The sequence below is a fragment of the Drosophila virilis genome, chromosome 2 (genome assembly GCF_030788295.1).
Source record: "Drosophila virilis strain 15010-1051.87 chromosome 2, Dvir_AGI_RSII-ME, whole genome shotgun sequence".
In the NCBI taxonomy this organism is placed as follows: Eukaryota; Metazoa; Arthropoda; class Insecta; order Diptera; family Drosophilidae; genus Drosophila; species Drosophila virilis.
The window spans coordinates 17,711,330-17,727,917 of record NC_091544.1 but is presented as its reverse complement, the minus strand read 5'-3'; the positions used below and the strand labels follow the sequence as shown (position 1 = coordinate 17,727,917).

Genomic DNA, 16,588 nt, shown 5'->3' with positions numbered 1-16,588 from the left:
AGCTCCTTATTCATCTTCGATACACGAAGGCAGCTGAGGATGCGGATGCACCCCGGCTGCCAGTCCGACTGCCTGCCTGGCCAGCTGTCCTGATGTCTGCCCGTCTGCCCGTCTGCCCGTCTGCCTGTCTGCACTGGGAGCCAAGTATTTGGCTGCCATGGAACGTGCAACGTGGCAGCAGCTTCAAGTCGCATGTTGCGCCGCATGTTGCATTATTTGCATATGTGCGAGGGAGGTGATACGGCCGGGGAACAGCCAGAGCGCCTTGCTGCCGCCAGCATAAAACGCAATCCTCCAACCACAGGAAGAGGCAGCGTGTTGCCGGGCGATAGGCGAATGCAGCAAAATGTGCCCAAAAATTGTGGATAAAGCCAGAAGAATGTCTGCGCCCTTGAACGTTTGGTGCGCGATTTGTGTGCGATTTAAAAGAGCGCCAAGTAACTAGTTAATTAACAAAAAAAGAGTGATTAATTTTTATGAAAATTAAACGAAATTTGTTGCTTAAAACTAAATAATATTTTTCACATTTTCTATTTGTACATTTTCGTTGTCAAATAATTATACAAACAATTAATATTTGTTACTGGGAATAGGGGAAATTTATATATACATTTTTTTCTTTTAAGTTATCAATTTAACAAACAGCTGAGTAATTAAAATACATTCTCAAGTTATCTGCAACTTTTAGTAGGTATTTGAAAGTCGAGCAGTATGCAGTGTTTCTATTGATTTTATTTTAGTCTGTTTTGCTTATCCGCTCTCCATTATTTAGATATGCATATGTATTGCTGTGCGTGTGCGAGTGTGTGTGTGTGTGTGTGTGTGTGTGTGTGTGTGTGTTCTTCATGTGTTGCTTCAATCGCTTCCTTGCTGTAGTCTTCTTCTTGCTCGTCTGCCCTCTTTTATCTGTTTTGCGTCGCAGTTCGACTCGCCGAACTCTGGCGAAAGATTCGCTTTTGAGATATGCCCACAATAAAACACACAAATAAAAGCTGGCAAACCTGCAGCAACTGCGACTCACCTTTGCAGGCGCAGCCCCTCACCCTCTGCCCCCTATACCCTGACACCTGCCCCTTGCCCCTTGGCCCCCCTGGCCTGCTTGGGATCGTCTCAGCTACTCGGCTGCGTTTTCTTTGGCCTTAGCGCTGGCCAAAGCTGGCGGCAAACCTTTTGTTTATTTTATTATCGTTGGCTATTTGGCCGCTGCCTGCTCCTGCACCTCCTTTTGTATATGGAGTGTGGCGAAAACGCTTAAAACGAAATTTATTTAGTCGACAAAAAGCGGGAGAGAAACGCAGCGGCAAAGAGTTCAACAGAGAGAGAGATTCGCAATGCGACAAAAATGCGACTAAAAATAAAGCCAAAAATCCGAGCAACAAAAATTGCGACGCAGAAAAACAAAAACAAGAAAAACTAAAAATAAATAGACGCAATGGTCCAAATGGTTGGCTAAAATTAATTTTAATTTCTATATTGCGGGCCAAAATTTTAATTCAAAAATGTTGTGCGCGAAAAAAATCGGCTTAAAATAGCCGCCGAATCAGCTGCCAAATCCAATTTTATGATGGTGCGCCCGACATTTGCATAAATGTATGTGTGTGCATGAGTGTATGTGTGTGCGTGCGTGCAACAGGGACAACGACAGCGCAGCATGTGGCAGCCTTGTTGTTGATGTTGCTGCCATTTGAAGCCAGAGTTAGCATAGATTAGGTCTAGGGAGAACATGTGGGTGGGGAGCAGCTACCATGGCATCGCATGTTGCTCGTGTTCAGCAATTCTCGCATGCAAGCAAACAGCACGCGAAGACAGATTAGAAATCCGCCAGCCGTTCCGCGGCAGCGAGGCGGCTAGTCGGCCCACTGCGATTTTCTAGAACTAAGCCCCAACAGCGTTTGCGACTCCCACCGCTGCCTCGAACTGGATGTGGGCATAGAGAATGGAACATGGAGCATGAGAATGGCTGTTATCATTGCAAACACAGCGGGAAATAGCGGCAGTCGATTCGTAATCAAAACCGCAATTGAATGTTGGGGGCGCTAGGAAGGGAACTAGATGTTGTTATTGAGCAGAGTATGAAGCGAAAGCTCTGCAGATCTATTAAGTGTCCGAAGGAACCGGCTTCAACACACAGAAGTTATTTAAACATAAATATGATCGAGAGAGAGAGAGAGAAGCTTAAGCAATGCCTTAAAAATATTATTATAAATAAATGATTTTCATAAAATTCTAAGGACTTTTTGAGGAGAAAGTTTTGATAGTAAAATAATAAATAAAAATGAAATAAATTAAATTTCAATAACTCTCCTTTTGTTGCTAAAAAATAGTAAAAAAAATACACTTCAAATCCGATAAAATTCTTCAAACTAAGCGAATGCTTTCAGACATTTCTGAAACTTACATAAAGAAACTTCTACCTTGACTTGTGAATTATTTGCGCGGGGCCACAATGAAAAGCAACTCGAGGAGCAATGAAATCATTTTCTTCAAGGAGTGCCCAACAATTGTCGCTATTTCTCTAACATTTCACTCTGCCTTTCTCCAACTGCCTCTCAACTTTGGCTGCGCGCTGAAATTTGCATATGCCGCCTGTCGTCGGCCCAAGGGAGGTGGGCAGGGCTTGTTTGTTTTTCTTTTAGAGAAATGGCAAAAAGTTTCTGCATTTTTCTTTGTTTTGCTCCACTTGTCTAGCTGATTGCATTGTTGTTGTTGTTATGCTTGCAACTGTCGGCATTGCCATTTCAAACTAAAAAGTAAATAGAAATACGAGCCGAGAGTTGAGCCATGGCCAGAAGCAGCAGCAGACCAAGCAGATCCCAACTCCGACTACGACTGCAGACTCATTTCTTTAATTTTCTAAACGATTTTCAATTTATGTGCCGCTCTTTTGCCTCGGCACAGTGAAGATCTTCAATTATACGAGAGTTTGGTTCGGTTCCAGGTAAGGCAGGCGATTGCAACTGCCGCTGCGTCCCTGGGGCATTGCTTGTTAGTCGAGGTAGCGAAATTGCAATAATGTTAATTTTTTGCAACTATTTGCCATGCCACATGCCCCCGCTACCGCCTCTGCACCACCTAACCGTTCTCAGCTTTGCTTCTCTGCAGCAACAGTCGCCGAAAAGGGTTTAATTTCATTTCATTCCATTGCCCCAAGTACGTGTAAGTGTGTGTTTATGCTTAGCAGCTGCTGAGTGGGGCAAGGGGAGGAGTAGACGTACCAAGTAGAAGCTGCAGATGGAGCTGCCGTTGCCATTGCCATTGCTGTTGCTGTTGCTGTTGCTGTAGCTGTTGCCTTTGCCGTTGTCGTTGCCTGTTATCTGCAAAACTCCATTAGAAAGGCAACGCGGCGGCACGCAGGAAGCAAATGGCAATGGCGCGCTCCAGCTCCCAGCTTCCAGGTTCGAGCATCGAGCATCGAGCTCCCAGCGAGCTAACGAACAGATGCACACACAAAAGACCGCGGCCGAGGCAGGCGCAAAAAACGACGACGCTTAACGACTTTAAAGAAAAATTAAAAACATCCCAAAAGGAATACATCTTCGCCCTGCCGCATACATCGACATGGAGCGAAACTGGAACCTGAGACTTGGTCTCTGGCTCTTTTCTGTTGCTGCGGCAGCCGTTGCATGTTGCCCATCCGTCCGCTCGGTCGTCCAACTGTCCGTCTGTCCATTTGTCCATCTGTCCGTCTGTCCGTCTGTCTGCTCAACATTGTTAGTGGCTCTCGAATTTATTTTAACGAACTAGTTTGGTCACTTCATACAACATTTTTTTTTCTCTTAGCCAAGATTTTTTTCTGCTGCTTTTTCTGTTTGCTGAGTTTTGCGCTGTGCTCGGCTGCATTTGCTGCGGGTTATAAAATATATTCGCTTTATATAAATAAATAAATTGGTAAATGGCGTTTCATTTGGAGCTGGCATCTCATGTGTTCTTGTCTCCGTCCTCGTCGTCGTCGTTGTCGTCGTCGATGTTGATGCGATGATAAATGCGGCAAAAACCTGTCGCCGTTTGCCGACTAGCAGCAAATTGAATTTATTTGCTCGCAAACGTCGCCAGGCAATGGCCGCAAAATGGAGACCCGATCAAAACAAAAAAAAGTAACCAAATACACAACCAGTTGAGTTTTAATGGCTTACAGAGCGGCTTGTCTGATTGCCAGCTATGCTGAGTATTTTGGCCGAGCTACAGAAATGCAGACAGGTCGTTTTTAACTGGCAGATTGAGGAATAACCCAAACACAGTTGCAGTTGTGAATAAAGAATAAGATACAATTATTGGGGAAATATATATGCATATACATAAGTATATGTCGATTTTAAATGGAAGATTGAGGAATCACTTGATGATAACCCAAACACAGTTACAGTGGTTGCAAGGGAAAAACATGATATATGTTCTATTTATAAGGTAAATTTATGTAGGCATACAGAAGTACATACATTTGTAAAAGAATTATATGAACGCATACATAACTAAAATACATCAGATATAAATGTCAGCATATATGACATAAGTATATGAACATATTTTGATTAAGTTCAAGACTTTCGGGATACTAGTTTACCTTCACGGTATTCTTAATGCAAGAAAGACAAGCTGTTCTTTAAGTTCTTGATTTCATTACTCAACACTCTATATATCTAGAATACATTCCTTTACTTCAGTAACAACTTCCGATATTCTTTTTCTATTTGATGTATTTTCTTCAATATTATATTATATAAAAATTACTACAGCTATATGTGTGTCTTAAATTAAATTCGAGTGGCTTATTTGCTTGCACATTTCCCTTTAAATCACTAGGATATACGTATATATTTCGTTAATCCTTCATTAGCCACATCGACAACACTGACGTCATTATGCCGTCAAGTCAGTCGCTTACATTGCTCGACTTTACTCATCGTATTATGCTGAGGGTATATATAGAGAGGGAATATTACAGAACGCACCCAAACATGAGATAAACGAAACGGAACCACTTTTCGCAGCTGGCGCGCCCTTTTTATTTCGCTTTTATACATACATATATGGATATATATATATATATATATATATATATATATATATATTCTTTTTTGTGGCGCATTATGAGCAACGGCAGCAACATTGAGCAACAGCAGCAGCAGCAGCAACAAAAGAAAAGAAATCGCAGAGCAAAATGCTTAACGAGCACGAAGCACTTGCAAAAAAATGTTGCAAGCAAAACGAACAGCAAAGAATTATTTACTTCAAATTCCGAGTGCAACATAGAATTCGTGCAGCGGCAACATGTTAACTGAAAAGCGCAGCAGCAACAACAGCAGCAGCAGCAGCAGCAGCAACCGGGACTGATGCATATAGGAAAAGAGCTAAAACGCCGATAAAAGCAACGATGGCAGTTCGGCTTCGTTTGGCTGCCCAGGCGGCCATGTTGCTGATTGCCATTGCAACCAGCAAGCAGCAACAGCGACAACAGCAACGGCAACGGCAACGGCAACTCATTGCGAATGCAACAACTGCGCGCCTTTCTCAAGACTTGGACAACGTTTCGGCCAGCATCATTACTTCCATTCAAGCTGTTTTGCTTGGCGTGTACATAAAAAAAAAATGCTGCACGCTGTAGCTGCTGCTGCTGTTGTTGTTCTTGTTGCTGTTGTTGTTGTTGTTGCTGCTGCCACAACCATTTTGGACAAAGCAACTGGGCATTGGTTGCATGTGGCTGCTGCTGCTGCTGCTGTTGGTGCAGCTTCCAGCGAGCCACTGCCAAATAAAGCAAACGCATTGCAAATTCCTCGTCGACCGTTGTTGTTGACTTTTTTGCAGCGTTTTTTAATGATTTAAAATTCCATTTTAAGAATTTTATACTTAATGATGTGTTTTGCGTTGTATTGCATCGTCTGTCCCCCCCTCTCACATTGCGCCCGTGTCCTCTACTGCGTCCTGCCATTGGCGACTGGCGACGTCGTCTTTGCTTTTGATCTAAACGCTGCGTGCTTTTCGTAAATTGCTTTTCGTTGTCGTCCCGGAACGTAGCCGGGTTCTGGGCCGACTGGCCGACTGTTACCTTTTGTGGAAGCCGCATGAAATGTGTGCGACTTGTCGCTCTTTTTTTCTGCAGCTCTTCGGGTTTTTTTTTGTTTTTGTTTTTTTTGCAAAAATTAAAAGGGCCCAAGTGCAATGCAATTGCCGTCTGCGGGGCATGAAATCGTTGCAACCAAAATATTTGCCACACACACACACACACACACCAGTAGCAAACGCACACGGCTGAGATTTATGAGGGTCCCCGCAACTGGCCGTAAATCAACGCAAAATGCGCAGCAACTGCAACTGCAACTGCGAAAACTGAAAATTGCAACAGTTTCTAAATTTTCATAGTCCATTGACGCATGCAAATTTCACGCCCACCGCCCGCCGTTCGCCACCTGCGGCGATGTCCTAACAACAAACAATGGGCAAATACCTGCGCCGTGGCAGTTGCCCGAATTTCCCGCCAAGTGCGTGCGGCAATATGAATTTTCATAATTTTTGCACCGTTTGCGGTTTCCGCCTGAAATAGTCGCAGGTTTTTGTTCCCGCTGACCTGTCATAAAACAGCTGCAATGCGATTTTTCCTTTTTTCATATTTTTTTTGTTGATACATTTTCATAACAATTGTCATACAGGCCGACAAAACAGTTTGCCGACTTTTTTTGTTAAGCTAGATGTTTTATTTTTTTATCGCCTGCTCTCTCGTGCTGTTTAGAAAGTGCGTTACATGCCCGAAATTGAAGCCCAGCGTCGAGCGTGTGATTTATGGCCCGACGGCAATTTTGGTCATTTAGAAAGTTGGCAACACAATTTAGTGGTAAACTGAATGCATCGAAGAACTGACATCAGTTGCGGCTGAATTTACAGTGCGGACACACGAGTCTAAAATGAAGGCGACAAATAAAATATAATATAATATAAATATTTAAATCTTTTCATACTAGTAACTATAAAATGTAATTTATAAAAAAAAATATGAAGTGCTCTTAAAAAAGAGAATTTATAAAAGATATAATATATAAAAATATAAAAGACAATTTTAAGCGATTCAATCAAAAAGTTTCTCTGAGTCATCGTCAAGTCCAGCTCCATTTTGGTTGCCTTGGTCATCTTAACTGTCCTGCTGACCTCTCTCAGGTAATTGCAAAAGGCTCTGAAGTTCATTTCGTGTCGCCTGTTAGCGCTGGCATAAAAATTCAATTATCACTTAATAAAAGCAGCAAATGAAAATTGCGCGCGGCACACAGTTGCAACAACGCATTCGCATTGCTGTTGTTGCAGTTGTTGCATAACGCATGCAAATGGCCAATGGACAGCGCGCTCAACCTGCAACCGGCAAGCTGCAACCTGCAACCTGCAACAATCAGCGAGAGAGAACATTTGCACTTTGCGTTATTAACAAAAGGTCGTTAAAGCATTTTAAGTTACTTTATGCGGCTCATTTTAATTATTTCATTTTACTCAATTATGCCACCAAAATATGTGGCACAGCAGAGCTTGCCGCATGCGAAATTAAAAATCAAGCAATAAACTGTTGCAGCTCATCATTTAAAAGCTGCCAAAAATTATTTAAAATTAAAAGAGAATTTATAGAATAGTCATAATGCATGTTTTAGCTGATTGAAATTGAGAATCGAAATAATTATTATTTAATAGACAAAAATAATTGCATGCATATAAATGAGTCCTATAAATATCTGAAATATTTAAACTATCACAAATAATATAAATAAATGTAAATGAATATATACGTTCTAGATTGATATTCTTCAATTGCATTATAAACTAAACTTTTTATTTTTCTGCTTCCAGGTAAGTGTCGCTATTTTTGAAGAACTTCTTCACATGACTCTTCCCCCAAACATTGACTAAGTAAGAGCATACAGCTTAAAGTGAGTAAATAAATATCAAACTTTTTAAAGCAACCACCAGCCAAGAAAAAAAAAAGAAAAGAGCTTCCACTCAAAGCCAAAAACCCATTTTCCAGATTAGCTGCAAATGCGAAACAAAAATTGGAAAATTACTCATGCGTATGTTTCAGGCTCGAGACCCAACCCAGGCCCAGGCACAGTGCCCGCTGCCAATATGGGCACACATGCGGGATTAGTTTGCATTCAAAAAAGAAATAGACATTTTTTTGCCGCCTGCTCACAAGTGGGCGGGGCCCAGAGACTGCAAACTCAACGCCCTCATTTAAATTTATTTGCGCAAATTTACTTTCCCATAGCATAAAATCAAATCCAATCAATACGCATCTTAAATAAATTCATGGCGCCCGTACACACACACACACACACCCTTACAGTGCCACTCCCCACCCTCCCCCTTTTTACTGAGCCACTCAGCTACCTCATTTTTTGTAATGCTAAATAAATTTATTTGCTAATGTAGTTTTTTCTTCTCTCTACGCCACATGTCGAAGATGTGCAGCAATGTAAAGGAAAAAAAAAGAAAACAGCTCCGAAACGGAAAGAGAAATAACGAAACTTGGTTCTTGTTAGTTTTATCTGCATATCATTGAGATAAATTTGGTGCCGATCAAATGCCGTGTCTGCTATCTGTAGGTCTGACTGTCTGCCAATGTTGCCCGCTTGGGCGTGGACAAAAAAGGGCGTCGTTTTCAAGGCGGGCGGCGGTAGCAGAGAAAAAAAGTCGGCAGAAAAGCCGCTGATTTGCATACGAAAGTAATTTGATGTCTTGCGAGTCATACACACTCGCACACTAATGCAGACGCACACACACACAGTTACTCAGAAAAGTAAGCCGCCATAACGACACGTCACGAGCTATATTTCCAGAGCTACTGATAAGCAACTCGCGAGTAACGGAGCGGGGAAAAGGCTTTGGAATGGTTTTCCAATTAATATCTTGCATGTAGAAAGGGAAGTTATAATAGAAACCCATATCTATATTCTATATTATTCTATCTGTTATAGTACAGAGTAGTAAAATATTAAGGGACCCACGACAAAGAAAAATAGACGCTTATATGCTTATATAGAGAAAAGTTTGTGGATCAGTAAAATGTTAAAGGATACAAGACATATGAAAATAGATAGAAAAGTTAGTTGATCAGTAAAATGTTTGACTATACAATGCAAAGCATTAAACTGTAATGTGCTAATATAGATAACATCTTATAGATTAGTAATGGGACACAAACCAAACAAAAATATACGCTAATATGCTTTCGAGTGAATTAACATGATAATTTTAGTATGTATCGACGCATGTATATGGCAAGTTACGATAAAGATAAAGATATGATCTATGTAGTTTTTGAAGGGAAATAAAAGGATTCATCCGGTACGGAAATTAATAAAAATTAAAAGCTTTTCAATGTAAGCTGGAAAAAATAGAGCACTTAGCGTTTATAAAAATTTACAAATAATCAATTTACTAAGTTAAAAACCAAGTTCAGCAATCTGATTATCCGAATTTACACTCACATTAATCAACAGCAAACGGGTGCTTAGCTTTATGAGAGTTTCAGGCGATAAACATTTTGCAATATGATTTTGAAGAATTTTCAATTAACTGCCTGATAGTTTTGTTACCCTTATAGGGAGTATTTCGGGGGCGGTTTATGAGGCCATGATACTCGCGACCAAATGCAAAATGGCCGTTCAGCGGGCAAATTGAAAATTTCCCTAAATTTCCACAGCCGTTCTTGATGTGCCAGCCGTCCCACGCAGACATAGTTTTATAGTTGTTTGGTCAGTGCATATGTAGATTTTCAGCTGACCTGACAATTTCCCCAAAATGTGATCAGGGTGGGGGCATGGGGCGTAGAAATTTATGGCGCTACGAAATTCCTGGGACTTAATTGTCTGCGTATAATGAATGAATAAACGCATTTGCCTGGCCAAACTACATGCATATAGCACTGGGAACGGACATGGCCGAACATATTTATCAAGGGGGCCGCTGTGCTGCAGCTACTGAACGCTAGGCGGCGTTTGTGAGCCGCCATTAACTCGCGATTATTATTAGTTTTTATTGCGCTTTTCATTGTTGATTTTCAATTTTTAATTGAATTTTAATGGAATTCATGGGGCGTGCATTTCGAACGCAAATTTTTACCGCATTTTTTTTACCGAATATTTTGATTTAATTGCTCGCTCATTTGGAGTTGATCAAACGCGAGTCTGATTATTTTCGCTAAATTAAATTTTAATCATAATTTTAATGGCTCGACGCGTTTATTGCCATTTTGTGGCATACGTATGCATATGTATATTAATATATGTAAAAATATATATATGTACATTTCATGTGTATGTATTTAACAATACTTGGAACACTTTTAGCGAGCCGTTTAATTAGTTTACACTGCGCTCCAACCCATTTTTGGCTTTGCCTCTTTTTCTGCTTTTGTTTTCACGTGCCCCCAGCCCAGCTACCCCCTGTTTTGCTTCATGCCGACAAACGTTTTATTTCGTTATCTTTTTGCCGCAGGCAGCTGCAAATGCCACGCAAATTAAACATGCTACCTTTTTTTTACACCAGCCAGCCCTGCCTGCGCATTTTTTACCTTTGTCGCTTGACAAACTGCTCAGCTCTCGTATTTCTCTTACATTTTGGGCCCTCTCGTTGGGTCGGTTTGGTCGTTTGGCCATTCGGTTGTTGGCCATCCGGTTATTAAACACCCACTTATTAGCTGCTTTTATTTACATATTCATGCGGCACACTCCCAGCTTAATTGGCAGCCTTGCCACAGCCTGACTGCCTGCTCGGTTACCATTTTAGGTATGTGGCCAACGTAAATTTTGACTCCTTGCACAACCTGCACAACAACAACAGCAAAAGTCTGCTAATCGCATCATAAATATTCAGCGTGGTTTTGCTTTGGTTTTTGATTCAAGTTTTCACACCCTCCGGCAATTCGGGCGTTTAACATATTTTATGACTGCACCGAGGAGCAGGCCTCTTAAAAAAAGTGTTGCATACGCCGCGGCGCACGCATGAGGCAAGGATTGGGCTCAAGCAATTGGATATGGGCTGTGCACCGAGCGTATGAGACGCAGGCATAAATAATTTCACAGCAGTCGCAGCAGCCTGTGAATTATTTTCGAGAAAAGTTTGTTGAACTTCTTCTCATTTTTGATTGCGTATATATAAATACGTGTGTGTGTGTGTGTGTGTGTATCCCGCTTGCCTTTCACAGCGACCGCTGCTCGAAAATTAATTGCTTAATTAGTTACGGGCAAACACTTTGAAATATGGCCGCGACGCTCGACTTTACTTCAATTCAGTTCAGTTCATTTTTTTTAACTCAGTTCTCGCCTTTCAACTGGTCATAATTGCTCTATTAAACGGGCTTACTTTAGAAATTCGCTTTATTTTTTATTGTGGATGCGACATGGGGCTGCAACCGCTTGTGCTAATGGCCAGTTAGCTGTCTAGGGTTAGCGTTAGGGGTTAGGGAGCGGTTGCATTGAGTTATACGACTTTCGGCTTTGCCATTAGGCATGCAATATTTTTATATACCAACACGCATACGCTTGCAGCTATACAGATATACAGTTATAGCTACAAATACAGATATAGATACAAATACTTATGGCCATTGCAACAAAAACATGTTTTATGTCGTCCTTAATGACCCCCGAGTCGAGTCGAGTCGCCGTCCTCCGTCGTCGGCGGCGTCGTCGCACTTAATCGCTTTGAATTGCAAAAGCAAATAATGTGCAAAAAAGCATAAGGATAAAGGATAAAAGGATAAACCATAGCGTCGCCAACAGCGGCAGCATCATGTTTGTGTGTGGCGGTTCCTTGTTGCCTTATAGCATCTTCATCGGCTCGCCACGACCGCCACGAACGCCACTCCCACATCCAATCGCCAACCACCCATCCCTTGGCTATCTCTTTGGCGGCCACTGCAGAATGACGCCATTATTTTGACAAATTTTTTGGCAATGCTTTTTGTTGTTGTTGTTGTTGCCGTTTCTGCTTCATGGCTAAAAGCTCGACTGCTGTCAGCTTTTGTTGGTTTTTAAATTGCATGCAATAATTCAATTTTATATATCCGCAAAAAAAATCCGCATATCTGTATCATTTTTATTGGTGCTAGATTTTTCTTGAACAACTTTTTTTTGCCAAGGGTGCAGTATAGTCTCTTATATACATAGATAAATATACATAGAAGTGTGTCTTTTTGGCACAGATCGAAATGACTGGCTTTTTTAATAAAGTGCAGCATATGATAAATATGACAAAATTCGAGGACTCTGTAATTTTTAGTAAAACGGAAAATCAAATTAAATATACTATTTGTTCTCTTGAATGTATAAACTCGCCTGCGCCTATTCTCTTGAGAGTAAGAAAACTTTTCAGTTCTTCTTTGTGCCCTATCCTTAAGCGTTTTCCATGCGCGCTGCTTTTCTACTGAAATGAGAGTCATTTCATTAATTTTTATATTGCCAAGTGAAAATATCTCTTGTATAAAAAATACTTCTAAAATTATATTATTTAATTGTGACCAAATCCTTTATTACCAGTATAATCAGCTTTTTAATTTCCACACCTTGCCACCCTTTCGCCCAGCATATGCTGCTGTGGAAATTTATGCAAATTACTTAATAAAATGTTGACAACAACAAAACTAAATACAATTTCAATAGACCAATATAAATTTCCCTTAGCACTTGCCCCAAAGTGTGTAGCACTCTGCCCAGCTTTGGTCAGCTTTACAAAGGGCGTTTTTTGTTGGCCATTTATGGTCTTTTAAGGGCGGCAACTCCCAGTGCCAGGACCACCCCTTTTGGTGAGTGCTGCAGCCATGGTTGCCTTGGTGGTTAAATCACTTGCGTGACACAGTTTTTGGGCAGGAAATGCGAAACGTAATGATGAACCTGTCCTGAGGGGGTTGAGGGCGCTGCTGCCACTCGGCTTACAAGTTGGCTTTTTTGTGTTGGGTGACAGCACATAAATTTCGCATTAACCTGACGCGTGAGAAGTCCAAGGCATTAATAAAAAAAGCAGCTACTCCTGTTGCAACCCTCGCGTTTGAGACGCTCACGTGCCACACGAGGCAGCAACTGCTCCTGCGCCTTCGCCAGCCGCCCCTCCCCAGGCCACAGTTGTGCTGCTGCTCTGGTTTCTGTTTGGCTTCTGTGCCGATTTCAGCTGAAAGATAAATAATAAAGCGCTTCCCAGACGCAGTCATATTTGCGGTTGCTCGCCCCACCTCGCCGGCTGCCCCTCTCGTCTCCCTTGTGGCCGCCTGACTTCTTCGCATTTTCGCAATAAAATCGTAATAAAACACATTGGTCACGTAATTTCGTTTGTCTGTGGGATTTTATTGTTATTTTTTCGTGCAATTTTAAATTGTTATAAATGCGACGGCAGCACACAGAAGCCGTGTGTTTACGCTCAGCTTCATTCTGCCCCTCGAGCCACTGGTTCACATCCTGCCTCCTGCCTCCTGCCTCCTGCCTGTCTCCTCGCTATGCGTACTTATGTATTTATGATGTGGAAAATATCTTGAAACCTGCAGTGAGGCAAAATCGATGGTATTTGCTTTTGGGCTTACTCAAAAATGTCTTTTCTCATTAAATTGCCGCCCCTCATTGCCTGGTTCTGCAAAATGAACAGCAGCACACGCCCTCATATTTGCCTATACGCCAACCGACAAACTGGCAGGCAGGACACTCGAGCGAACAAACGGCAAACGACAAACGGCAAAACTTTCACTGCCAACACCGCATGGACGACAATTAAGCAACAAAACTTTGATAAATTGCTTCCTTGCTGGCATTTTATGAGTTCTGCAGACCCCCAACCTGCAGCCAGAGGGCGATTCGAGAGCTGAGAGCTTCTTTACACTAATTAAGGGGCTCATGGTTTCCTGCAAATATTTGTTATCTACTTTGTGGCGCTGCCAGCAGCCATTGGCAACCAGTAGACCAAAATCCAATAGCAAACAAGCAGCAACAACAATGTGAGGAGAAGCATAAGCAACAACAACAACAACAGCAACAAGGCAGCCATGTGGCGCCACAGTACGATGTTTGCCTCATTGGGCAAGTTCGTTATAAAGTGCAAATTGTTGAAATAGTTTTCATTTGTCGGCCTCAACTCATCGAAATTAAAGACTAAAGCAATTTGGGAATATATACTAAGGCACAGTTTTTTAAATAATTAAAATATTTGAAATATTTTATTATTTTCGTTTAGTATAATCTGAAACCTTTAAGTTAAAGACTTAATTTATTTTCTTTTTGGAACTAATAAAAAACTAACAATTTAATTTAAACCTTTCCATTTTCTAATATTTTCTATTGTACTTTTCCTTAAAGAAACAATAATAAACCAGCCGGTTGTTTAATTTTCCAGGCTGCCCTTCACTCTTCCAAAAAAAAAAAAAAAAAACGTTTCAAAGCAATCCATCATTAATAATAAATAGTTGGCGGAGTTCGGGATATTGTCTATATTGATTAAATGCACTTCAGGGAAAATAAATTGTTGGTTTGGAAAAGTGGAAGTGGGTGGGTGGGGGGTGGATGGGTAGGAGAGGCCATTGTTATGGTTATGGATAAAACGCAATCTTCAGCAAATTATAGCAATTTTTATGCTTATAGAAAAGCGCATTGCATTCAAGTCGCAATTTGCTCCACTCGGTAACCCTAAAGGGTAAAGACGCAATTACTTTTATTATTCAGCCGGACCTCAGCGGACCGCAGCGGACAGCGTCTTGGCCAAAGCTTAGCCTTCACATTCACCCCAAAGGCAGCAGCGGCGTTGGCAGCGGCAGTGGCAGCGGCGTTGGCAGCGGCAGCGGCAGCTGTGGCGAGTGCAGGCACAGGTCAATTCCTTTGAGCCCCGACTGATTGATGACTGTCTAGGCAATTTTATATACGAGTATATATCATGGCGTTTTTCGTAAAGTATAGCCTGATATTATTATAATGCAAAATGTATTATTACAAGTAAATGGCAGCCAGGAATTTTTCAGCAAATTTTTCCGTGGGCGTTGCGGCTGACTATGAAGAATGCTACGCTCTTCCCCTCTCTCTGCTGATACTGTTGCCTCTTATACTCGATCTTATACTTGGTCATAAATCGCAATGAGTCAGCGACTGCAGAAAAACTGTCCACAGTTCTTAACTCATTTTGGCTGAACGAGCGATGAACGCACAACGCGCGACGTTTATTGGTTCCGTCTGGCCATTTATTTCACTCCTATGATCCGCTGGCGGAAGCCATTAAAGCCACCACCAATATACGACGACGACGACGACGACGCGGCTGTAGCACAGTAGGCGACCACTCGGAACCGGCTGCTGCTGCTGTTGCTGCCGTTGGCGTTGCTCTACCTGACTTCAGTCGGGTTTTTAAGATAACCAAAAACCGGTTCGCTTGTGACTTGCTGCGACTTGCTGCTGCTATGGCAACCATAAACATGGCAAAGAGCAACAGCTAAAGATGCAATGGCACTGGGCAACCGGGCAACGGGCAATACATCAGCCCAGCTCATCCAGTTGAAGCGGCTGCAGAAGAAGCCGCTGCCCATTTGGCGACCCATTAGACAATCGCGCACATTTCATCAAGCCAACCACTTTGCACTGCACGTGGCTGCGTTTGCCTCACGTATTCACCACCTCCGCCAACCCCGAGCCCCCCTCCAGGTTAATCATATGCGCAAGTGCCAAAAGCCCGCCTGATGAACGAGCCACAGTAGAACCGAACCGGTGTCTTCGCCAGCTTCTTCGTGTGTGGCCCGACTTTTCTATGCGAGTGCCGTTGGCTCAGGTTCGGCCTGGTACGGCCCATTCCGGGGATCGCAGTGCCCAGCACAGTCATTAGTTTAATTGCGCTGTTTATGAAGCGTTTTCATTGACTGCTGGCCAGGCGAGTGGCCAACAAGTGTCTGCAGCTGGTTCTGCTGATTATCATTTAACAATTTTGTTGTTGTTGTTTGTTGTTTGCTGTTTGCATTTTGCATGGGACGCGCTCATTTTGCCATGTTGTGTGTTGTTAGTTTTAAATTAATTAAATTTAAATTAATTAATAATTAAATTTAACGTCAGTTAATGGAAAACTTCATTTATGCCGCATGATACGTGTAATCTGTGCTTGAGCTTGAGCAATATTCTGAGGCGTTGCATGTGGCAACTCTTATTTTGTGTATTTAATTTAAGCCAGAGAGCTGTATTTATCTGAGTTGCAACAGATATTTTCCCAATAATACCATAAAGAATATATAGAAATCTGAAAAGATATCATTAAATGCAACTTTAAAACGCGCACCCAAACTTTCTAAATGCTTATCGCCTTTTCATAACAATATATAATATATGCATAACACAAAAAATATTTCAAATCTTTAAAGGTTTTTAGAATTTAATAGAAGTACATGAAGTAATTTATAGACTAAATATAAATGTGCAACAATCAGAACTTAAACGCAATTAATTAGAGTTTTAATCAACATTTCATAACATTGACTATTTGTTGAACACTTTTAAAACTTGAAATTAACAATTTAAATTTATTTTAATTTTGTATACCTCTTGCAATTATGTGTAGCTTAAAGCCACTTGCTCGTAATTGTCGTTCAGGCTTGTAACATATTATG

At 41.6% G+C, this 16,588-nt stretch overlaps 1 protein-coding gene across 4 annotated transcripts in view; it reads left to right on the top strand.

Annotated features, from left to right (window-relative positions):
- Ubx (Ultrabithorax) overlaps positions 1 to 16,588 on the top strand; it is a 94,274-nt gene that overhangs the window by 54,980 nt on the left and 22,706 nt on the right. The window contains exon 4 of one of the 4 annotated variants that reach the window (XM_070206902.1): positions 7,822 to 12,078. The exons of the other annotated variants lie outside the window; for them this stretch is intronic. Coding sequence (XP_070063003.1) covers positions 7,822 to 7,841 — 20 coding nt within the window. The 3' untranslated portion in view covers positions 7,842 to 12,078. Of the gene's footprint in view, positions 1 to 7,821; positions 12,079 to 16,588 lie in introns of those variants that run through there. 4 annotated transcript variants of the gene reach the window in all.